The sequence below is a fragment of the Acanthamoeba castellanii genome (assembly GCF_000313135.1).
Source record: "Acanthamoeba castellanii str. Neff unplaced genomic scaffold scf7180000084471, whole genome shotgun sequence".
Lineage (NCBI taxonomy): Eukaryota > Discosea > Longamoebia > Acanthamoebidae > Acanthamoeba > Acanthamoeba castellanii.
In genome coordinates this window covers 1-22,346 of record NW_004457719.1, presented here as the reverse complement: position 1 = coordinate 22,346, position 22,346 = coordinate 1, and the positions used below count along the sequence as shown (strand labels likewise).

At 58.8% G+C, this 22,346-nt stretch overlaps 8 protein-coding genes across 8 annotated transcripts; 3 read left to right on the top strand and 5 right to left on the bottom strand.

The window, feature by feature from the left end:
- Nucleotides 1-87: 87 nt before the first annotated feature.
- ACA1_027800 (pentatricopeptide repeat domain containing protein) lies at nucleotides 88-2,658 on the top strand (the record flags this gene model as incomplete). Its single annotated transcript, XM_004357655.1, has 7 exons — nucleotides 88-337; nucleotides 451-605; nucleotides 733-1,484; nucleotides 1,648-1,834; nucleotides 1,918-1,983; nucleotides 2,072-2,128; nucleotides 2,197-2,658. 7 exons carry the CDS (start codon nucleotides 88-90, stop codon nucleotides 2,656-2,658), a joined length of 1,929 nt encoding a protein of 642 aa, XP_004357712.1.
- A 693-nt stretch (nucleotides 2,659-3,351) lies between these two features.
- On the bottom strand, nucleotides 3,352-4,395 carry ACA1_027790 (protein SEQ ID from patent family protein; the record flags this gene model as incomplete). Its single annotated transcript, XM_004357654.1, has 3 exons — nucleotides 3,352-3,384; nucleotides 3,468-4,044; nucleotides 4,208-4,395. The coding sequence occupies 3 exons, from the start codon at nucleotides 4,393-4,395 to the stop codon at nucleotides 3,352-3,354; spliced, it is 798 nt and encodes a 265-aa protein (XP_004357711.1).
- A 588-nt stretch (nucleotides 4,396-4,983) lies between these two features.
- ACA1_027780 (RasGEF domain containing protein) lies at nucleotides 4,984-14,317 on the bottom strand (the record flags this gene model as incomplete). The annotated part of the gene is made up of 35 exons (XM_004357653.1): nucleotides 4,984-5,121; nucleotides 5,231-5,363; nucleotides 5,454-5,551; nucleotides 5,630-5,746; nucleotides 5,857-6,373; nucleotides 6,445-6,583; nucleotides 6,725-6,964; nucleotides 7,075-7,210; nucleotides 7,321-7,389; nucleotides 7,463-7,606; nucleotides 7,683-8,147; nucleotides 8,227-8,315; nucleotides 8,424-8,598; nucleotides 8,726-8,875; nucleotides 8,990-9,061; nucleotides 9,157-9,284; nucleotides 9,370-9,604; nucleotides 9,714-9,825; nucleotides 9,927-10,049; nucleotides 10,133-10,342; nucleotides 10,510-10,625; nucleotides 10,707-10,802; nucleotides 10,889-10,990; nucleotides 11,067-11,244; nucleotides 11,380-11,484; nucleotides 11,610-11,730; nucleotides 11,814-11,882; nucleotides 11,971-12,180; nucleotides 12,229-12,343; nucleotides 12,457-12,620; nucleotides 12,722-13,182; nucleotides 13,333-13,465; nucleotides 13,557-13,686; nucleotides 13,789-14,105; nucleotides 14,230-14,317. The coding sequence occupies 35 exons, from the start codon at nucleotides 14,315-14,317 to the stop codon at nucleotides 4,984-4,986; spliced, it is 5,895 nt and encodes a 1,964-aa protein (XP_004357710.1).
- Nucleotides 14,318-15,153: 836 nt separating this feature from the next.
- Nucleotides 15,154-16,636, bottom strand: ACA1_027770 (GATA zinc finger domain containing protein; the record flags this gene model as incomplete). The annotated part of the gene is made up of 4 exons (XM_004357652.1): nucleotides 15,154-15,334; nucleotides 15,421-15,946; nucleotides 16,147-16,471; nucleotides 16,571-16,636. 4 exons carry the CDS (start codon nucleotides 16,634-16,636, stop codon nucleotides 15,154-15,156), a joined length of 1,098 nt encoding a protein of 365 aa, XP_004357709.1.
- Nucleotides 16,637-17,640: 1,004 nt separating this feature from the next.
- ACA1_027760 (uncharacterized protein) lies at nucleotides 17,641-18,681 on the top strand (the record flags this gene model as incomplete). Its single annotated transcript, XM_004357651.1, has 5 exons — nucleotides 17,641-17,770; nucleotides 17,856-18,006; nucleotides 18,133-18,149; nucleotides 18,224-18,501; nucleotides 18,607-18,681. 5 exons carry the CDS (start codon nucleotides 17,641-17,643, stop codon nucleotides 18,679-18,681), a joined length of 651 nt encoding a protein of 216 aa, XP_004357708.1.
- Nucleotides 18,682-18,824: 143 nt separating this feature from the next.
- Nucleotides 18,825-19,566, bottom strand: ACA1_027750 (peroxiredoxin, putative; the record flags this gene model as incomplete). Its single annotated transcript, XM_004357650.1, has 3 exons — nucleotides 18,825-19,003; nucleotides 19,080-19,380; nucleotides 19,459-19,566. The coding sequence occupies 3 exons, from the start codon at nucleotides 19,564-19,566 to the stop codon at nucleotides 18,825-18,827; spliced, it is 588 nt and encodes a 195-aa protein (XP_004357707.1).
- A 385-nt stretch (nucleotides 19,567-19,951) lies between these two features.
- Nucleotides 19,952-20,503, bottom strand: ACA1_027740 (uncharacterized protein; the record flags this gene model as incomplete). Its single annotated transcript, XM_004357649.1, has 1 exon — nucleotides 19,952-20,503. The coding sequence occupies one exon, from the start codon at nucleotides 20,501-20,503 to the stop codon at nucleotides 19,952-19,954; it is 552 nt and encodes a 183-aa protein (XP_004357706.1).
- Nucleotides 20,504-21,175: 672 nt separating this feature from the next.
- Nucleotides 21,176-22,225, top strand: ACA1_027730 (Fbox domain containing protein; the record flags this gene model as incomplete). Its single annotated transcript, XM_004357648.1, has 5 exons — nucleotides 21,176-21,344; nucleotides 21,381-21,394; nucleotides 21,477-21,776; nucleotides 21,916-21,994; nucleotides 22,095-22,225. Coding segments are annotated over 5 exons (693 nt in total), but the record flags the coding sequence as incomplete, so codon positions are not given.
- Between the last annotated feature and the right edge of the window lie 121 nt (nucleotides 22,226-22,346).

Below are 22,346 nucleotides of genomic sequence, written 5' to 3'. Positions count from 1 at the left end.
GATGACGATGCCCGCACGGCTGCAGCGAATCGGGGGCGCTGCCTCAGTTTCTTCTTCTTATTCTTCGCTCGTGCTGCCATCGGGGCGATGCTGCAGGTTCGCGCTGGGCCAACAGAGAGGACTCCGGCAGCCCTTCGCCTTGTTTTCTACCACCGCCCGCCCGCCTGCCAAGCCTGCGGCAAGACCACGGGTCACGAGACCACCTCCGCCACCGTCAGCGCCACCGGCAGCGCACCGGCACCCACCGACTCAGCGCGAGAACCGCGGCAGGCCAAGCACGGAGCGGACCACTGCCACCACCGCGGCGAGCCCCCAGAGAAAGCCCTCAACGCAAGACGTGCAGCAGACGGCCCAGCGCATCAAGCACGCCGGTTCCGCTTCCCCCACTCATTTCCGGTGTGCTCTCACTGCGTTCGTGGCACGGGCTGACCGGCCACACGCTACTACCAGGTGCGATTGGCGAGGTCGATGAGCTGGTGGCCACGATCAAGCGCACGCACCAACTCCACCCTTCGGCCGTGAGCGCCGTGCTGCCTCTGTTGGCGCGCACGCGACAATGGGAAACGGCCGTTGAGCTGGTCGAACTCATGCCCCGCCACGGCCACGTACCCCTTCATCTCTTCTCTCTCTCTCTCACACACACACCACACGACACACACGACACACGCACACGACACACGCACACCTCTTGACTGCATCGTTGTTGTTGTTGTTGTGGTGGTGGATGTGCAGACTCCCAACCTGTTCGTGATCAGCGGCCTGCTCAAAGTGCTGGGGCAGGCTCGACAACCGGACAACGCGCACTACTTGGCCGAGATCGAGCGCAGGGGCCTCACGCCCGACTCCCACTGCTTCAGCGCGCTCATCACCGCCCTGGGCGGCGCGGGCAGGGCCGACGAGGCCGAGCGCTACTTCGCCCGTATGACCCAGCTGGGCCTGGCGCCCAACCTCCACTGCTTCAGCGCCCTCATCAATGCGCTGGGCAACGCCGGCAGGGTCGACGACGCCGAGCGCTGCTTCGACGCGATGGACCAGCTGGGGGTGGTGCCCGACGCCCACTGCTTCAGCACCCTCATCGCCGCGCTGGGCACCGCGGGCCGAGTCGCAGAAGCCGAACGCCACTTTGCCAAGATGGAGAAGCTGGGCGTGGTGCCCGACCTTCACTGCTTCAGCACGCTCATGTCGGCCCTCACCAAGGCGGGCAAAGTCGACGCTGCCCAGCACGTCTTCCACCAGATCGCCTCGCGCGGCTTGAAGCCCGACCTGGTCTGCTTCAACGCGCTCATCAGCGGCTTCGCAGACGCGGGACGAGCGGACGAAGCCGAGCACTGGTTCGCCAAGATCACCACCACGGGCCGCCTCAAGCCCGACCGCATAAGCTACAGTGCCCTCATCCAGGCCAACGAGGTGGTGGCGCGGCCTGACAGGGCTCTTGCACTTTTGCAGGAGATGACTCACAAGGTCCTCACTCTTTGCCTCTTATTGTGTGTCTCTCTCTCTCTCTTTGTGTGTGTGTGTGTGTGTGTGTGTGTGTGTGTGTGTGTGCGTGTGTGTGTGTGTGTGTGTGTGTGTGTGTGTGTGTGTGTGTGTGTGTGTGTGTGTGTGTGTGTGGGTTTCTGCCAACCCCAGTTGTGACTTGGTGTGCAGGGTGTGCGACCAAAATGTGGTGAGCTACACCACGGTGATCAGCTGCCTGGCCAAAGCCAGAGGCCGCCACCACATGGACCAGGCGCAGGAGGTGTTCAACGAAATGGTCAAGCAGGGCGTGCGACCAAATGCCACGACCTTTGGTGCACTCATCCACGGTCACGCCCTCATGGGCGATCTCGAAACAGTCCGTGCCCTTCCCCCCCCCGCGCCAATTAATTGATAACCCCCCCCCATCAACTACGGCCAATGATGCGCTGCGCACCACAGGCCAGGAGCAGACTGAAGCAAATGAGCACAGAGTTTAACCTCGCCCCTGCCGCTGAGATCCACAACGTACGCAATGCCTGTAAGTCCCAAGGTAGCAAACAACTGACCAACCACGGTGCATCGATGTGTGGTGGCGGCCGACTTTGACCTTTAGATCTTGATGGATGCCGAAAAGCGCGTGGCCACCGACCCTGTTGAGGCCTACCACCAGGTTCGTCAGGTCTTACCTCTGTCGTCGGCCCAGCAGTCATGATTTTTTTTTAACAATCGCACCCTCAGGTGTTGCGCGCTGTGGACCACATGAAGCAGGAGGGCGTGCGGCCAGACCATGCTACGTTCAGCATCGTTATCGACGCGGCGGGATTCGCTGGCCTGCCGCACGAGGCCGAGCACCAGTTCCACGCCATGACTTCGCTCCACGGCCTCCACCCGAACGCCAACAACTTCACGTCACTCATCGAGGCGCTGGCCCGCAACGGCCAGCTGGACAAGGCCGAGGCCGTTCTCGACTCGCTCGCGGCGCGGCAGGCCACGTCGGCGCTGGAGCACGATCGCCTCACGGCCAAGAGCTTCAACACGCTGCTCGGGTTCTGCATCGGCGCCGGGGACGCGGCACGAGGCCAGCGGGTGGCGGCCAAGATGCACCAGGCCGGCGTCGAACCGGATGACATCGGCCAGGCCAAGCTGCGCGACCTGGCCAAGCTTTGTGAGCGCCGTGCTGCACCACCCACACCTAAATAAATAGAAAAAAAGGCACGATCTTTGCTTGAATGGCCATCATGATGATGATGAGGGCGACGGCGAGGCCCGACTGCATCTGCTGCGGCGACGGCCTTGGGCGCAGCTGCTTCGCTCTTTCCTTCTTCTTCCTAACCAGTACCATAGCCTCTGGACAGTGGGAAACGGCCGTTGAGCTGGTGGAACTGCCTCGCCACCGCCACGTATCCCCCCCCCACAATCTCTTTACTTTACCGCTCACTTCTTTCCGTCCCGCCCCTTCCCCCCCCAAACATTGACGTCCTTGTCTGTTGTGGTGGTGGTGCGGCGGTGGCTGGTGGCTGGTGGTGGATGGCGCAGATGCCCAACCTGTTCGTGTTCAGCAGGCTGGCAACCGGACAAAGCGCTCCACTACTCCGCGGAGATCGAGCGCAGGGGCTCACGCCCAACGCCTGGCCTGGCGCCCGACCTCCACTGCTTCAGCGCGCTCACGTCGGCGCTCACCAAGGCGGGCAAAGCGCGACCTTTTGTGCTCCACCACCTTGGACGAGTACAAAACAGAGTTTGGCCCTTCGCCCTTTGCCTCCCTGTCTCTGCGGACATGAAGGAGGACACAGGAGAGGGACGGCGCGAACGAGAAAGAAGCGGCGCGATGTGGTGGTGGCTTTTAACTGAGGTCATCAAGTTGTCTTGTATTGAAAGCGACTGGGCGAGGCTTCAGAACTTGGGCGTGCCGTCCTTGTTCAGATACTATAGTGGTAGTGATTGATAAGAATCAGAAAAGAATGAGCTGTTTTCCGAGGCAGCAACAGAGTGGTGGGTGGGTGGTGAACCTTCTCAAAGGCCGACAACCAGGCCTCTTTGCCGCCGCTCTCGATGACGTCGCCGTGGCACATGACGATGCGATCAAAGTCCCAGCGCGCCACCTCGGCGGCGTCGCTGGCGAACCTGTGCCGCCTCTCCTGCTTGGAGCCTCCCTTCTCCACGCCCGGAATGCCCGCACCGACGCCGGCGGCGCCGAGAAAGGCCCTGTGCAGCCAGCTCGAGGGCTTTGCGCGGTTCACGACCGTCATCAGAAAGGGGACGCGCGACGTGGCCTTGCCCGCCGGCGTGGCCGCGTACTGCTCGTTGGGCGGCAGGTTGAACAGGAGGTCGGCCGTGATGAGCGTCTTCGTGTCGATGTGGTGGAAGACGACGTCCCGGTTGGTGAAGGTGGGGAAGTACTGGGCCTGGATCTCGTCTTCGAAGCCGTACTCGGTGCCCTCGGGGTCGCGCCCGTACAGGCCGTCGAACTCGACCTCCCTGTGCTTGGCCTCGAGACCCTCGACGCCGATGACCTTGGCATGCGGGTACTCGGCCGCGTACTGGGGCAGGAACAGATGGTGCTCCACGTCCGGCGCAACGATGTATCTACAGAGGTCCCCCCCCCGGCACTCACAATCAGGTCCAGCGCCCGACACCAACAACGACTAGTCGTGGACAAAACAAAACAAAACAAAACAAAACAAACAAAACAAAAACAAAACAAAAACAAAACAAAAACAAAAAAAAGAGAGGAAAAATCAGCACACACCTGACTTCGCCCATTTCCTGCAGCTTGGCCCTGGTGCTTGCGTCGAGCGGCGTGCTGGCGAGCACCCAGACGGTGCCGTCACGCAGCTGCACGGCCGTGCTCCGGCCGCCGATCGGGACGAAGCCGAAGCGGGCGAAGGGCTTGGAGAACGTCGCCAGCCGGGGGGTCACGCTGCGGATGGTGATCATATGGTCTGCTGTGTCTGCGGTGCTGTTAGTGGTGGTGGAAGAACTCGGCCCTGTCGACTGCGGCACGTTGCGCTGTCGGAGAAGTGGCCTTTGGCTCTCTTGGTCGTTCTCGTTCAGGGACATGTCGTGTCGTGAGTGTGGTGGGGGCGGGGGCGGGGGTGCGTGTGGAGGCTGTTGGGAGTGAAGGTGGTGAAGGTAGTGGATGAGGAAGGTACTTGGGGAGCTTGGGGAGTTGAAGGTTCCCAGTGAGCGTGAAGAGAGGCCGAGAGAGGTTGTGCGGGTGGTACAGGTGCTGTGCACAGCTTGTGTTGTGGGAGTGGTACTGTTCAGGTTCTAAGGGCGAAGGCCAAGAAGAGAAAGGCCAAGTTCTCCAGGATTGGATAGAGGGAGATGGCCGAATCCACTGGGGGGAATCGGCTTTGGATGTCGCACAGTTTTCCTCCATTTTCTCCTTTTTTCAGTCAAGGAATGTTTTAGTCTCTCCAACCACTGCACTGTTGTGGATAAGCATCCTGGCTAAGATGTTATTCATTTCTCTATTAAAGTTTTTGTTTCGTGTGGTGGTGTGTTGTTGCCAGAGCGCTCTCATCAGAGGATGGACGACTTCTTGGCATTGCGCGGTTCGCGCTCGAGTGAGAGCGAGTAGAGCTGCGAGTCGTTGAGCTTGTCGCCCTCCCTGAACAGCTTGGCCGCCTCCGGCACCCGATTGAAGCTGTAGGGCATCGACTGCACCAAGAAATAACATTAATATTAATATAATATATCAATATGTTAGCTTAATTATAATATAAATATATCAATTCTATAACTGATAAGAACAGAGACGAAGACGCACCTGGAGGTGGAGCAGAGCGGAGATGTTTTTGTACATGAGCCGACGCTTGTAGAAGTTGATGAGCTTCCCGCTGGGTCCGGTCTCGTTGGGGTTGCCGTCCTCGATGAACGTCAGATCGGCCAACACCACGCCTCTGCATTTTGTGGCCGCAAATGGTTAGCCTGCTTGTGTAGTGCGTGCGCCCGTGTGTGTGGTGTGTGTGCGTGTGTGTGTGTGATCATACATGTAGGGGATGCATGGTGGCAGAGCGGTGGACAGGACGCGCCGATACTCCTTGAACGAGCCCTCCATCGACATCAGCGCCTCGGCGTCGACCAAAAACTGTTGTTTTTTTGTGGAGAAGCCGCGAGTCAGCGCGGAAAGGTTTGCATGGGCATAGCAGCGAGCTGGGGGTCGCACCTTCTTGGTGGGCGCCGGCAGACGTTCGCGCGTCCACTTGAGTCGCAGGACGGCCGAGTTGTTGAAGGCCGACAGGAACGCCATCAGCGTGTGGAAGTTGTTGTATTTCAGCAGCGCCTGCAGTCACACACCAATCAGTGAGTTCGCCGCATTCATGCGTGTGCGGTCGTGTGCGTGCGTGCGCGTGTGCGGCGGTGCGTGTGCGGTGAACGAGAGCGTGGCCGTACCTGAGCGATGTTGACGAGGCGCCACATGAGGTTGCGTCGGTCGCGCACGCGCTCCTGGCTCAGGATCATCGTCGCCACCGCGGCCGAGATCTCGTTGAAGTTGGCGATCATGGCCATCACGTTCGGGCACCGGTGCTGCGTCTTCTCCTTGCTCCACGCCTGCTCGAAGAACTCGTCGGCCTCGATCTTGGCGAAGCTCTTCCACACCATGAGACACAGCTGGCGCGCCACCTCCTCCTCGTCCATGTCGAACAGCGACGGGTTCTCGCACAGGGCCTTGGGCACCTTGGCCTTACCGGCGGCCTTGCCCTTGGTCAGCGGGATGAGGGTCATGCGCTTGGAGCCCTCGCCGCGCTGGATGCACTGCGTGAGCCGCGTGACGCAGGCCTCGCGCGCGTCGAAGCTCGCGTCGTTCTTCATCGTCGTGCCCACGAACTCGTTCAGCTCCTGCTTGAGCGCGGCGTCGGCAAAGTCGGTGAACTTGGTCTCCAGCCAGATGCGCAGGATGTCAAACACCCTGTGTGTCGTGTGCTGACGTCAGCAATGTGTGTCGTCAAAAGGGTGGTGACAGTACTGGGCAAGCTGTACCTCATCTTGACGAGGTTGTGGTCCTTGGCGTGCATGAGGGCGGTCGGGGTGGTGTAGCGCGCGATCAGCTGCTGGAGGAGCTGCTCTGGTGGCGCGAAGGTGCGGTAGGTCATGAAGAACGCATCGATGAACGACTTGTCTGCACATCCACGGTGTGTCCGCCACACAACAATCAGAAAACCGCACACCCGGCACACCCGGCACACCCGGCACACACGACACACACGACACACACGACACACACGACACACACGACACACGGCACGTGTGGTGGACGTACCGTAGGACGAAGGGGAGGTGAGGTGCTCGACGAGCCGCGGGAAAGACGCGGCTTCGATTTCGCCCGGGCTGCTCTCGGAGTAGACGACGGAGCACGGCTCCTCCCCGTCCTTGTCGTCATCGTCGTCGTTGATGTCGTCCTTGACGATGCCGTCGCCCTTGTTGACGGTCTTGATTACGAACACCGACTTGCGCCAGTTCTTGCTCTGGGTCCGCAGCGCCCTCTTCGGGTTCAGCGCGGCTGACACGAGTGCCATGTCAGCACATTGGTGACGCCACACGCAACACAACATGACACGGCACACAACACGCACAGCACACGACACGCACGACACGCAAGGAAATGCATACTTTCTTCGTCTTCGGACTGAACGGTGAGCGAGAAGCCACGCTGCGTGTCACCGCCGGCGGCCAACTGGTCGGGCTTGATGCCCAGCGCCTCGCAAATGGTCCGCGTGATCTGTTCCACAGGCAGCGTGGGGTCCACCTGGATGTCGACGCACAAAGAACAAACAACAACGACCGGTGAGCCGTGGCGTGCGTGCGTGCGTGGCGTGGCGTGGCGTGGCGTGGCGTGGCGTGGCGTGCGGTACTCACCTCGACGTGCTTCTCTCCCTCCGGTGTGGCCACGGTGACCTTCTGTGGTCGCAGCAGGAACCGAACACCCTGCACACCCAACCAGAAATTAATTAGTTGTAAAGTAATAACAAATAACAAATAAGAAGAAGAAGAAGCGCACCAGGTGCTTGATGTCGTAGCTGTGGAGCTCGGCCTCGGGGGACATCCACACGCCGTCCACGATGGGACCCATGTCGTTCGGTGGTCGCGGCGCCGGCGGCGGCTTGGGCACCGACGAAAAGATCGACGGCAGCACAAGACCGGCCTGCACCCGCACAACACCCGCACAACGGTCAGCAACACGCACAGAACACGCGACAACAGGGCGGTGGCTGCGGTACCGGACGAGGTGCGGGTTTGATGTCGGCTGGTCGCGGGGGTCGCGGGGGCTTGGCCCGGCCACTGATGGAGGAGCCCGCCGGCTCTCCACCGACGGCCGATGTGGTGGCTGCCACGTTGTGCGACACCGACGACGTGAGCGGCAGCGACGACGACGAGCCGGCGGAGCCCGACGCCGACGACGCCAGGCCGGCGCCGACGCCGGAGGCCGGGTTGACGGGCGCCGAGGTGGACGAGGGCAGGTGGACCGGCGACGACATGGAGGACTTGAGGTATGATTCGATGTCGCCGCCGTTGTTCTGCGCCTCCTCTTCGTCGCTGGGGAACTCGAGGAGCAGGCCGTAGTCGAGGGCCTTGGCCTGGTCCAGCCCCAGCTTGGTGCCGATCTCCTCCACCATCTCCTGCACCAGCATGTACTGGTCGAACGCGATCTGCTGGAACGTGTTGTCCAGGAACTTGATCTTCACCTGCAATACAGTAGTACCGCGTGATGAGCGATGAGCGATGAGTGCGAGCGGGTGAGTGGAGTGGTCGATGTCAACGTACGAGCTTGGGCTTCAGGCGCAGCTCCACGACCTCCTTCCGATGGTTGAGTTCATAGAACGCCAGCGACTTGGTCGCTTCAAGCCACACACCTGCCAAAAAGGAAAAAGAAGGCATTAACAACTAAATACATAATATATTATATATTATATTATATTATATTATATTAATCAACTATTGAAAAGGGAAGTGGTGAGTACCTGCAGGGCCGACGGAGGGGGATGACGCCTGCTTGGGTGCGAAGGGAGAGATGATGGTGGACTTGGATGACTGCAGCGTCGTCACGACGGACGAGGTCGAGGGCAGGTACAGCCCGTAGTCCTCATAGGACTCTGCTGTCACATTCTCCAAATCGCTGGTCGACGTCTGGTCCTTCTGTCAATATATGCAAATGTAATATATAAATATCATGCACATATTAGTAACGTATATTGCTCATTATATAAATATGTTTATGTCCGCACTGGGCTGGCTTGATGAGGGTGGTGGTGAGTGAACGAACCTTGGGCGAGGCGGTGGCGAACTTGATCTGGCGGTTGTCCTTCTGCTTGCCGAAGGTGCCGGCCTTGATCTTGGGCAGGTTTTGGATGAGGTTGATGATGGCGTCCGAACAAGTGTCGTTCGGATCGAACTGGAGCGTGTATTGCTTGACCTGAACAAACATACACCACGTTTTGTGTTGTGAGTGGACCCAATAACAACAGCGTTGTGTGCGGTGTGTGCGGTGTGTGCAGTGTGTGCGGTGTGTGCGGTGTGTGCGGTGTACCTTGTTTCTGTTGAGTCGGAACCGCACGGGGATCTCCCACATCTTCATCTTGAATTGGCAGATCACCGGACCCTACAGACACACAGCCAAAGCACCACCACGTTTGAGACATTAATCTAAGCTTTCCATCGAGCGGAGTGGAACTGAGTGGACGCGTTCATCGGTACCCTGAGCTTGTAGAAGGCGAGCGACTTAGCCTCATCGAGGCATGCGCCGGTGGAGTGAAGGTGAAGGCCCCAATCGGCAGCGTTCTTGACCGGATGATTCTCCGTGATCTTACGGATTATGTCCGCCACTGCGACACAAAAAAACGAGTCAACGACGGTTGGGTCAAACCGAGTCAGGCCAGCGGTTTTGGGGGGTATTGGGGGGGGCGGTACCGGTGGTCTTGGCGGGGTCAAAGGGGAGGAAATCGAGGCTGGTCTGGGAGAGGGACGAGGTCATCACCATGAGGTAGTTCTGGCCCAGACCCAGCTCGAGCTTGTACTTGTCCAGTTTCTTGAGAAGCGTTTCGGCGCCGAAGCGATCGAGCATGGACTCGTAGTCGTCGGACATGGCCTCCTCAAAGAGGTCCACCTGCACGGTGAGCTCCTCCAGGCCCGCTTCCCGCAGGTTCTGCAGTCAGAAGCGGAACGGTCTATGTCAGTCCTAGCCCAGCAGCTAAGAAGCGTTCGACGCAGCGCAAAAGTTCAAGGCCGTGGTGGTGGTGGAACGCGCAAGGCACCTTGAGCGCGGAGGCCATGTTCATGGCGAGGAATTCGTTGCGGAGGGCGAACCGCTCCTCCAGGTCCTCGGTGCCGTTGATGAGCGCGTTGATCAGCGTCAGCGCACGAATTCTGATGATTACGCGGCGGCGAAGAAAACAAAACCATTAGCTGTGGGCATGGTGTCTGTGCGCACGTGTGTGCGTGTGCGTGTGCGTGTGGTGCGTGCATACCGTAGTGGCAAGACGACCACTTGGAACGTGGCCGACTCCTCGGTGAGGCTCTGGAAGAGGGTCATGAATCTTCGCTTGTCGCCCAACGCCTTTTGCATCGACGTAAACGCCGACAGAACCGATCTGTGAACCAACAAACGAGTACGCCGCGCGCGTCAGTGGTGTCGGTGGTGCGTGTCGAGTCGGTCGTAAATGAGGGACCGCACCGATGGTCATTGCGCGTTTGGCACAGGCTGATGAGGATTTCGATGGCGATCTTCTTCACGCGCAGGTTGGCGCAGAACATGTGAAGCGCGATGGCCTCGACCACGTCCTGCTGGCGCAGCCGTTCGCGCATGTCCTTCAGCCGCACCCGCCACAGGGCCTTGTAGCAGCTGAGTAGATTTTCGCGCAATTGCTCAGCCACAGCGCCCGTTCTGTAAATGATTTGGAGAATTAGATAGTGCGCTCGTGTCGTGTGTGTCGTGTGTGTCGTGTGTGTCGTGTGTGTCGTGTGTGTCGTGTGTGTCGTGTGTGTCGTGTGTGTCGTGTGTGTCGTGTGTGTCGTGTGTGTCGTGTGTGTCGTGTCGAGTGGGCGGCGTACAGAGTGTAGGTGCAAGAGAGGAGCTTGGCGAAGTTGACCAGTCCGCCGGCCTCGATCCACTGCGCGATCCAGCCCACGGGCTTAGATGTGAGCGACACCCGGAGCGTCGTCATTTCCTGCAGCGTCACAGTCAGACTGACTGTAAGTACGGACACTGGTGGACAGCAGTGAGGAGGCCGAGGGGAGGGGAGACGAACATCGACAGTGGGCTGGCCCTTGAGCACTTCGGCGAGGTGGTTGGGGTCTTCCTCCTGTCGGTAGGCCTTGTTCATCGAATCGCGCTTGTTGAGGTCCTGTTGCGCACAACACACGACACACGTGGTGAGCCCAGGAGACCATAGATTGGACGACACACGCCAGTGTGCGCGCAGAACGTTACCAGCAGACCGGTGCCGCGGGACTGGAGGAGCAGAACCCAGCGCTTGTCGTCGGGCAGGGCCTGCATGCTCCGCTTCTTTTCGATCGGAATGTCCATTTGGTCCTGTGGTCACCCGCGGCACGCGCCGTGAGTCAACACGACATGGCACACAAATCACAAATCACAACAGTGTGCGAACCAGAAGGAGTTCGAAGGCCAGCTTCCACTCGTGGGCCGGCGGAGGCTCGGGAGGAGCCTTCTCGTCGGTCAGGATCTTCTGCGCCGTGCGAATGAGGGCGAGGCATCCGTGCTTTCTGATGCACTCGTTCGCGATCTCGTCCTGGATCGGATTGTCGGCCATGTCGATCCGCAGCAGCCTGGACATCGACACACATACGACACACAACACACAACACACACACACCAAGACACACACGACGCGATTGTGTGAGCGGGGCCAGGGAGTACTGAGGCCAAACACGAAATCGTTTGAACGAAGGCCAGCAGCGTACTTGAGGAAGAGGAATGAGGTGGGGATCTCTCGGAACTGGTTGCTCTTGAACGAGGCCATCTGGAGCTTGCTCAGGTGACGGAACTCTGCCGGCAAAGCGCGAAGGCTGGCACAACGCAGGGAGGCGGGTGAGCTGTCGTTCATTCTTCGTTCTTTTTTTCGTTCTTTTTCTTTGTTCTTCTTCTTCTTCTTTCATCTTCGCTGGCAAGCCAGACGCGCTGGGGTGTGTACCAGTTGCTTTCGGCCGACAGCTTGCGCAGGGACTTGAGCGCGCCGAACGAGGGCGGCAGCTCCAACAGCCGATTCTCGGCCAAGCTCAGCTCCGTGAGCGACGTCAGACCGCCGAAGGTCACTGTGAACGGAAAAATACCATTATATTTTGTTCTGAATAGTAATATTGATATGTTAGTGTATGATTGGGGTGATGTCACGTACGTGGCAAGTATTCCAGCTTGTTGTCGTTCATCAGCAGCTTGTTGAGGTTGTTGAGCTTGCCAAACTCGTCTGCGTTGGAATGGCCACGACGATTAAAAAATGCTTATAGGCTGAAGCCAAAGGCGTGAGAGCAGAGGCGCGCTGCTGTGCTTGGTACCGGGGAGGGAGGTGATCTGGTTGTGCTGAATGAAGAGCGTGTGGAGGTTCTTGAGTCCTCCGATCGAGGGCGGGAGCTCGGTCAGCCGGTTCGACGAGAGATCGAGATTCTTGAGATTCTCCAGGAAGTTCCACGAGTCGGGCAGCTTGGAGATGCGGTTGCGGCGCAGGAGCAGCTCCGACACCTCCACGAGGTTGCCTATTTTGTTGACTGTGAGTGAGTGTTCAAACAACAGCAGCAACAGCAGCAGCAACGTACCTAGCTCTTCGGGCAGCTCGGTGATGTTGTTTTCCTCGAGGCCGAGACTGGTGAGCGAGGTGAGACCGAAGAAGGTCGGCGGCAGCGACGTCAGGCGGTTGGACCCCAGCAAGACCTAGAACACACACACAAACACACAACACACACACACAACACACACAACCACCGAGTTTGACGGTGAGTCGGCCGAAGCTCAAGATCTGGGCTGTGAAGAAGCGGCCGCTTTACCTTCTTGAGCCGCGTGCAGCTGGCGAGGTTGAGCTCGCGCGGGATCTGCGCCAGCGAGTTGTCGGAGAAGTTGAGATACGTGAGCGACGGCAGCTCGATCGGACCCACGTAGCTGTTGTCCTCGTCCATCGACGGGAACAGACCCGATGCCCGCGCCGACTCCACTGTAAGCACGCACACGAGACACGACACACGAGACACGACACACACGTGAGTTGTGACGAACAGGAGAGCGACGCCGAAGAGCGGGTGGTGATGAACGCACTGCCGTCGCCGTCGAGCGAGATGTCGTCCATGCTCGCCGTGAAGGAGTCGTTGTCGGACAGGGTGTCGAAGGACCCCTCGCGCGGCGAGTAGTTGCCCGCGGGGAATATCGGGTCGGAGACGGTCAACGATCGCTGCACGCGCGCCGCGCTGGCTGAGTCGCCGCCTGACGAAGCCGTCGTGTGGGAGGCGCTCGTGGAGCTCGACAGGCGCTCGGGGTCTATGGGCGCCGTCGACAGCGAGCCGGTCTTGCCGGCCGCCAGCCGCTCGCGCAGCGTCAGCTTGGCCGGGGCCGAGGGCGCGAAGGGCGGCAGGGACGGCGACGACATGAGCTCAGGCGATCCTCCCTTCCCAGGGCCGTCCGGCACGCTGCGCGTGCGGACCTGGGGCGGGCTCGAGGTCAGCATGCCCTCGTGCGACTTACTTGTGCCCAGGTCCTTGATGTCGTCGCTGTATCGCGGGCTGATGATGGCGCTCACGCCAGGCGAAGCTGCACGTCGCGAGTGAGAGAATGTGAGTCCCACAAATACGCACACACTGCACCGCACACACCGCACACACCGCACACACCGCACACGAGGTGTACCTTTGAGTTTCTTTTCGTCCTTGGACCTTCGTCGAAGGGTCCACTTCTTGCCCTTGTCCTTGTCCTTTTCCTTGCCCTTTTCTTCGCTCCCGAGCGAGGAGGACATGACCGGTTCGCTGCCCGTCCGGTAGAAGTCGTCCGTCGCCATTACGTCTCCAGCTGAACACAGAGCAAGCGCCCAACGTGCGTGCGGTGAGTGCGTGCGGCACACGCACACACGCACATTAAAATCGCAGGCCTGACGCTATACCTTTCGATTTCTTGCCCTTTCGGTTGCGCCAGCTCTTGCGCCAGGTGTCCAGCTTGTTGGAGCCCTTGTCCTTGGACGGACTCATCGTCACGCCCGACGTTGGCGACGCCGAGCGAGGCGGTGCCGCACCCTTCAAAAAGAAAATCTATGAGAAAGCCACACATGTGCGGTGCGCGTGTTCGGTGTGTGCGGCATGGGTGTGCGGTGTGTGTGGTGCGCGTGTGCGGTGTACCCCGAGGTAGTTGTGGTTGAGGGAGAGGAGCTCGAGCGAGGCGAGGTAGCCCAGCTCCTTGGGGAGGCGTGTGAAGTGGTTCTTGGAGAGGTAGAGCTCCTTGAGGTTGAACAGATTGCGGAAGCCCTCGTTGAGCTGCGTCAGCATGTTCTCCTCGAGCGAGAGGGTGACCAGGTTGATGACCTTGCCCAGCTCCTCGTCCGGCAGGAGGGTGAGATTGCACGACGTCACCGTGATGCGATTGAGGTTGGGCAGCTCCTTCAGTATGTGCATCAAGATCTTGTTGAGCTCCTCCTCGGTCTGCTGGGCCGCTCCGCCTGCTGGGACGTGTGAGCAAGTCAAAGCCAGATGATGGTGGTGGTGATGAAGAAGAAGATGAACAAGAAGGTAGTGATGATGATGATGGAGGAGGAGAAGAAGAAGAAGAGGAACGGAACGCACCCTTCTTGGAGGAGATCTCGGTGATGGCAAAGTGGGAGCCGCCCTTGGACTTGGCCAGCTCAATGCCCTTGGATATCTGCTGCCCCATGGCTGGCTGCTGGCTAGTCGTGCAGCACTACTGCCGCAGTCTTTCTCTTTCTCTCTTTCTCTTCAGTCTGCCGGCGCGAGAGCAGAGGAGAGAAGATGTCAGGACCAGATCGATCCATGACCAAAGGACGAAACAAGATTCGATGAAAGGAAGTAAGAGGAATGTTATTTATGGATTGATTTGTTGGCTGCACCAGATTTGGTCGAGCTCGCAGCGAGGTGAAAGCTGCCACTGAACCAAGTAGGTAAATCGTAAACCAGAACAGCAGCACAACGAGCGCATTTCAGAAGATGAAGATCAATTTGTAGAAAAATAAAAATCAAGGTAAAACAGAGCAAAACGAAAGCGACAAAAGAGTAAAATAAATGGGGGGCGGCTCATCACCTGTTCGCCAGACGGTGTAGCGTCCGTAAGAAAGGAGGCCTAACCGAAAATCTGCCGCGTGTGGCTTCGGTGGAGGGGGGGGGAGGTCTCTCAAAGAGATCTAATCTTCGGCGGGGGCGGGGCGGAGAGAGATTGAAAGACTCAGTTCAGACAACGCCGTTGGCCCCAAGCCCACACAACACCTAATTAATTATTTTGTCTGGAATGTGAGGCAGCTGTCGACAATCATGAAAACCATCCAAACTGATCAGCACCAAGAGCCAACAACTCCAACCCGGCGGCTGGCCTGGGTGGCACCGGGCTTACGATGGCTGGTAAAGAAGAGTGTTTCGTTGGTGGTGATGATTGTATGTACATAGAAAGGGGGCTTGGAGCCTTGGTCGTGAGGCGGGAAGCTCTTTCCGCCTCACTTACACTGGTACTGGTGACCGTCGGTACTCGGCAGAGCAAGTTCACGGCGATTCGTCGTCCGAGCGCCGGGTCGGGCTGGAAGAGGGACCTTCGTCCTTGGCCGAAGAACTGCCCGGCTTGGTGGTCTTCTTGGTGGCGTTGAGGAGCATGCTCATCGTGATCTTGGCGTTGGGGTCCTTTTGTCCGTCCATGAGCAACTTCTTGCGGTACCGAAGCCCACATCTACAACCAACAACAAGAGGAGGAGGAAGAAGAAGGTGAGCACACGCGATGGTGGTTGATGCAGAGTGCAAAGGTGAACGACGTACGCGTTGCACAGGGTGCCTCGGCCCTCGGGACCCATTCGCCACTCGGTCGTCTTGGTGGCGCCGCAGTGCGTGCACACGCGCCCGGTGATACGCATGCGCGGCTTGCGCTTCTTCTTCATCTCCACCTTGGGCGGCGCCGGCGCGCCAGCGTTGGTGGCCAGCTGCGGCATGATCGACATGTGGTACTTGAACTTGATCTCCTTCTTGCCCGACGTGGTGCAGCTGCTGCCGGTCGTCGCCGGGTCACTCGACGACGTGGTGCAGGTGCTGGTCGTCGATGCCTCGGCTGCTGCGGTGGGAGGCGGCCCGGTGAAGAGCCCCGCCGAGCTCTGGAGCTGGAAGGGGAACTGGAAGTGGGCCTGCTGGGCACCAGCCGCCGCAGCGGCGGCCAGATGAGGCAGCGCCGCGAGCGAGGGTACCACGAACGGCGACGGCAGCTGTCCGGGCTGCTGCTGCGTCTGTGGCGCGCTGCCGCCGGCCGACGGCAGGAGCGACGCAAAGTTGGCCAACCGGTACTCCGCGAGACCTGGACAACAGGTAAACAGCATCAAACGAACAGAAACACAACAAAACACCCAAAGTCAGAATAACAAACAAATTTCGTTGCAACGACCGTGACCGAGGTGATCACATGCAAGGTGACCAACAACTCCGCGTGGTGCGGCGAATGAAAAGCGAGCAGGAAAGCTCAATGGAAACGGGGAAAGACAAGTTTGCGGGGCGTACCGGCTGCGGGCGCTCGTTGCTGCTGCTGGTGCTGAAGGGCCGCGTAGTGCTGGGCGAGCTGGGCGAGTTGCGCCTGCTGACGCTGGTGGGCGTAGCTTTGGCCGGGCGATGCGGGCGAGGATGATGAGGTGCCGGGCGACGGGGGCGCCGAGGATGATGATGACGGCGCAGACGAGGCCGGCGGTGCGGGCAGCTGCACGAAGAAAGGGCTGAAGGAGAACTGGGGTTGCGCCGAGGCACCGCCAGCGGCGGCCATGGCAGCCGCGCAGGACTGAAGGGAGGCCATGTCAACCGACGGCCCGCCCGCAGTCCCCTGGGGCACGATCTGAACGTCATCATGGAGAGCGTAGGTGAGCAAGAGTTTGATTCATCTTCATCTATCTGGGATGATGATGAGAGGGAGAGAGAGTGTGTGTAGCCGTACGTAGAGAGGAACGTAGCAAATCTGGCCGAGCTGCTGATGACGGCCGTCGGCCATGGGTGGTTGCATGGTGAGGGTCTCCAGTTTGGGCTCTATCGTTCGGTGTAGCGTTATCCGCGCTTCAAACTCCCTCTCTCGTGCTTGCTGGGTATGTGGTTCTTTGAAACTGTGTGAGTCCTTCTCCTCTTCTCTTCTCTGCGCTGCTCTTTCGAGACCTCTTCTTCTGTTATGGAAGTGAGAGCGTGCCGAGGCCTGTGCAATGGACCAACTAAGAAGTAACGCAACGTGGCCCACACCAGCCCACAACCACGCGCAGCGGGCTCGCCGGTTGCGGGATCCCTCGATCGCCGTCAGAGGCGGCCGGCCATTGGACCCGCAAGGGAGTTTGAAGTTGTCGACACGGCCGAAAACAGGCAAAACTGGAGAAGATCCCTAAAACCACGCATTTTATGTCGACATCCCACAAGTTGCGCATTGGCGGCTCTGAACGTCCCGGCAACTGGCGGAATAAGGCAGCCGGGCAGTTTTATGAGTGGTCGGTTAACTATCTACTCGGTGCCCATAGGCGCAATTTTTGCTTCAGGTGCGCCGTTCGGGTTGCGGGCAGATGGTACTCCGCCGCAGCTCGTGCTCTGGTGCCTCGTCCGCCTCCTTCTCTCGGGCAAGTCGCGTGCGGTTCGATGTCCTGGATCAGCCACCTTGGCATTTTGGTCAACTTTCTACTCTCTTCTTGCCTGAAATGCAAACAACACGCGGTGTTGGTGTCGACTTTGTTCTCTCTACTATTTCGCCAATGCAACCGCGTCCCTTCGGCGAGCAACCATTTACGGTGCCTTGTGAGTGTCGGCGGCTGCCCGCTGGTTACACTACAGATCGCAAAATTGAGAACAAGCGTGACACCCACGACAGCAGCGCGTTGACGATGAGTCGGCCTGGGGTGGTCCTGATTTCCGTCGAATCTCGGCCGCCGACCCTCACTCTATTAAGTGCCCTCAACAACCTCAGTATAAAACCAACAAGGCCCATTGACTCTTCTTCACCCAATACTCGATCGCTCACTCGCACTCGCAACAATGCTCAAGACCATCATCTTCGTGGTAGCCTGCCTCTGCCTCTTCTCCGCTCAGGCGCTGGCCCAGACAACGACAACGCAGACCGTGGAGGCCACCAACGCATCTGTGGCCTACGAGGGGGATGCCGTCGGTACCTTCATTGGTACAGCTCCCACTGTTTGCGCACCACACTCCAATCGCCAACGTCACTGACGATCATCACTATGACGATGCAGGCGAGCCCACTGTGAAGAGCGCCAACGCAACGGGTGAGTGGGTGGTGTTTGGGTTGCTGGTGTTGGACATTGTGGGCTTTGTTTATCTGTTTCACCACTCCGGGGCCAAGCCAGGCTCCACCAGCACCGATACCGACAAGTCCATCGTTTAGTTTTGTTCAAGATCACAATGATCACACCATCGTTCTTTCTCATTCCTGGGTTCCCGCTTCATCAGGGCAATTCGACTGATGTGATTTTCTTCTCTTCTTTCTTTCATTACATTCTCTTCATGCAGCCAACGTCACGACCACAGTAGGTACGCTCTCGCCCCGTGCTCTTGCTCGAAGCGTGTTGTGAGCTGACGTGGCCTTCTCTTCACTCCACAGAAACGTCTCCCGTGGTCGTGGCCGCCACCGCCGCCGTCGCCAGCCCGGTCGCGGTCGCTGCCGAGGTCAGCCCGGCCGTCGTCGCCGCCGCCGAGGTCAGCCCAGCCGTAGCCGTCGTCGCCGCCGCCGAGGTCAGCCCGGCCGTCGTCGCCGCCGCCGAGGTCAGCCCGGCCGTCGCCGTCGTCGCCGCCGAGGTCAGCCCGGTCACCGCCGTCATCGCCGAAGTGAGCCCCGCTGCAGCGGCCGCCGTGGTTGCTGTAACCACCCCCGTGAAGACCGTGTCCACCGTCGTCACCGCCCCCGCCGTACACTCCTCTCCCTTCTACCCCTCCTCCCCCTCTCTTCTTCTCTTTGGTTCGCTGCTGACCCCCAATCCGACCCAGGCCCAGAAGGTGGTGTCGGTGTCGGCGACCAGCTCGGCGGCCTCGCTGCAGTCCTTCCTCTCCTTCCTCTTCTAGAATTAGCCCCAGCCGCGACCTCCTCTTTGCTCAAAGATGACCATACAAAGCACTACAGTTGAAGGGGACGATGGCGCACCAGTTCATGGGTTTTGCTTGCCTGAGTACTCTTTTTATTTGATTCTTCTTCGAAGCGAACGGCTTTAGAGGTTGGCGAGGAGCGAGTCGGCGGTGGTCTTGTCGACGCCCTGCTCGTCCACGGCGATGTAGTCCACCACGCCGTTGGTGGCGATCAGCGCATAGCGAGCGCTCCTGGTGCCGCCGAAAGCACCGGTCTCCTTGGTCAGGCCGATCTTGCGGGCAAAGTCGCCGTTGCCATCAGCTGCAGAAGCAAGAGGAGTGAAGGTGAGCAGACAGCAGAAAAAGGAGAAGACGATGATGAAGGAGAGCACGCGTACCAAGGAAGGTGATCTTGCCCTTGGCGCCCTGCGATTCGGCCCAGGCGTCCAGGACGAACGCGTCTGACATGTGTGCCAAATCCCACGAGACGCGGTGTGAGCGCCACCGAACGAAGCATTGCGACGAGACGAGCGCGTAGCGTAGCGGGAAGGTGGGAAAGAGGGAAATACCGTTCACGGCCGTGCAGTAGACGGCGTCGATGCCCTTCTGCTTGAGCCGGGCCGCGCCCAGGACGAACGACGGGCAGTGGGTCTTCGAGCAGCCGGGCGTGAACGCGCCGGGCACGGCGAAGAAGGCCACCTGCACACAGGATCCAGTCCAGGGTGGTGAGGCCTTGCATTTTCTTTTCAAGAATCGATTTTTGCTGTTTGGGTATACCTTCTTGTTGGCAAAGATGTCGTCGAAACCGAGCGGGGTGGGTGCGTCGTCCACGAGGGTGAGGAAGCTCACATCAGTGGGGATCTTGTCGCCAGCCTTCAACGCCATCTACACTCGACAATCGAACCGTCAACTTTGTAAGCGGCACACACGGAAAAAGTGTGCCTCTGAGAGGGTGCAGGCGACGTACTGTGTAAGATTGTTGTGTGGAGTGTGCGCTTGCCTTGAGTTTTGTTTATCTTTGTCTTGCCTGTGACTGATTTTCTTTTTTATTGCGGTTTATTGTCCGGTTTTTTCCCCTTTTCGAGTTGCGGGCCGACATCTTCGCCGCGAAGAGGTGACGGCGATTCAGAAGATGAAGTGAATACAAAGTGACTCATGTGCCGACGTGCGGGCCAAGGCGGCGAAAAAAGAAACTAGTGAAGGTGACGCGTCATTGATCTTTAATTACAAAAATGGCAGGGATTTGGAGGGAAAATCGAACCATGGCCATCTACCACTCCTCTTCCTCTTCTTCTTCGCTCTCCTGCCAGTAGCGTTCCTCTTCGATTTCATCCACGGTCTTAGGGCTTCTCCTCAGCTGCAGCGAGATTCCCAGCGCCACGTTGGTGTGCTTCCATTCCTCATCGCGGAGGCCCGTGAACAGCTCGCCCAGCCGCACCTTCGCCTTGGCAAAGAGAGGAAGGTCGCCCAGAGCGAAGTGGGGCGTGCTGAACGTGTACTTCGGTTGGATCGACGCTGTAGCCTCCTCCTCTGCGGCAGGCGTTGGCGAAGATGGGGGTTGCGATTGCGACGAAGCCGATGACGACGGAGAAGAGAGGGGATCGGTGGAGGAAGCGAGGGAGAGTCCTGAAGAAGGTGAAACGAGCGAGGAAGATGGCGTCGAGTAGTGAGAGGGCTGAGTGGTGGCGAGAGTGTAGAGCGAAGGGGAGGCAGGCGAGATGGGAGACGAGCTGAGCAGGGCCGACATGGTGAGACCTCCAGAGACGAAGGCAACCGTGTGCAGTACGAGCCCGCTCCTAATCGCTCCTCGAACGCGGTTCATCTCAATCTCGATTTGAAATTTCCTTACGGCCTTACACCAAAATTTCAAATCCTGAAACGGAGATGGAGGAAAGTTGGAGAGACGGGTGGTGAGAACATGAGCGAGAGAGGGCCAAGAAGAGGTGAATAATAAGAGTAACATCATGTTAACATCATCATCAGCCATTTGAGGAAGAGAGAAAAGCGACAAAAATCTAAATTCATTCAAATTGAATGAATGATAATGAGGGAAGGCTGGCACGAACCTAATGCTTCGTTCTTCGGACGTATTGTCGTGTTCAGAACAAAACAGTAGCGCGCTCGGTTTACACTTCTTTCTTCTCGAGGGGCGAAGACAAGACAAAACCAGATGCCGAAATTTCAAGGTACCAAACTCTGCTCAAACATCTGAAAGAGAGACACTGAATATCATCTGCACATTTTTAAAATTTTTGTATCTTATGGCAGTCGCTGTCCGACGGCTTATGTTGTGTCCCGGAGGTTCGGACAGAGGCCAGTGCGGCTGTTCTGCCAACCGACATCTCGCCACCTCACTGTCGTGCAGGTGGGGTTGTGGCGGTTGCCTTAGAGCGGGGTGAAACTCGTGAACTGCCGTCAAACCGAAACCGCCGACGAACCCAGCCCCCAAGCCGAGGCCCTTTGACTCTTGCCCTTTTTTTTCTTCTCATCAGGGATGGAAGTGTGCCCTCCTCCGGTCCGAGTTCATGGCGCATCGCCCGGCGACGGGGCCGCCCAAGTGGTCACCGCTCTCTACGGAGGCTGGCGGGTCACCTTGTCAGGGGCCGACACCAGCGCGGGCGATGGCGGCGCCGGTCTGTTCGTGAATGTAGAATGGGTGGCCCGTACCCCGACCTCGCCCCCCTTTTCAACACCCGCAGTACCCATCGAAAAGGTTCGCCCCTCTCTCCCTCCCCCCCCCAATTATGGGGCTCACCTCACCAGCCGCGGGTTGGTGTCGGTGTGGTGCCGTGCAGCTGTTCTTCCGCCCGCCAATTCGGCCACTTGCGATTGGAGGAGCGACCAAGAGGAAAAGGGAGGACGACCTGCGACTGGGACACGACGACGCGCGAGAACAGCGACCGCACAAGGCGAGTCGGCCGGCCGACGATGACGCCTCCTGGTGCGATCTCCACCAGGTGAACCACTCGCTGGTCGACGACTGCGACCATTCATCCGCTTCCGGAGGTCGTCGCGGAGACAAGAGCAGGCTGACCTTTGACAACCTACCGACCGAAGTACAATGCGAAATATTCCTTCGTCTTCCGATGCACGAGGTACGTACGAGCACTCAACGTGGCACACGTAGCACACGCACCACCGCACACGCACACGCACACGCAGCTTCTTTCGCTGATTGAGCTTGCACACGACTATTTCCAGGTGATGGCGACCTTGCCGCTGGTGTGTTCGCAGTGGCGCGAAATGGCGTACGACGAGACGCTCTGGCACTCCCTCCATTCCCTATGCTTTGGCGGACCCAAGACCAAACCAGGTTTCCCTTCCCTTCTTTCTCCTCTTGTTATGGCCCCCTGTGATGTGCTCAGTTCACACATGGTATCGTTGGTCGTGTCGTGTCGTGTGTACATGAGAAGAGGCCACATGGCGCAAGGAGTGCGGGATTATTCTGAGGCAACTGCAGCGACGCAAGAAAGGATGCGAGGAGCACCTTGAAGCGGAAAGAAGTAACTTCAAGCGGATCGAGTTCCTGTGGGCCATCAAACGCGGTACCTACTGAGATCCGCTCAGGCCAATTGTGTGCGTGTGTGCGTGTGTGCGTGTGTGCGTGTGTGCGTGTGCGTGTGCGTGTGCGTGTGCGTGTGCGTGTGCGTGTGCGTGTGCGTGTG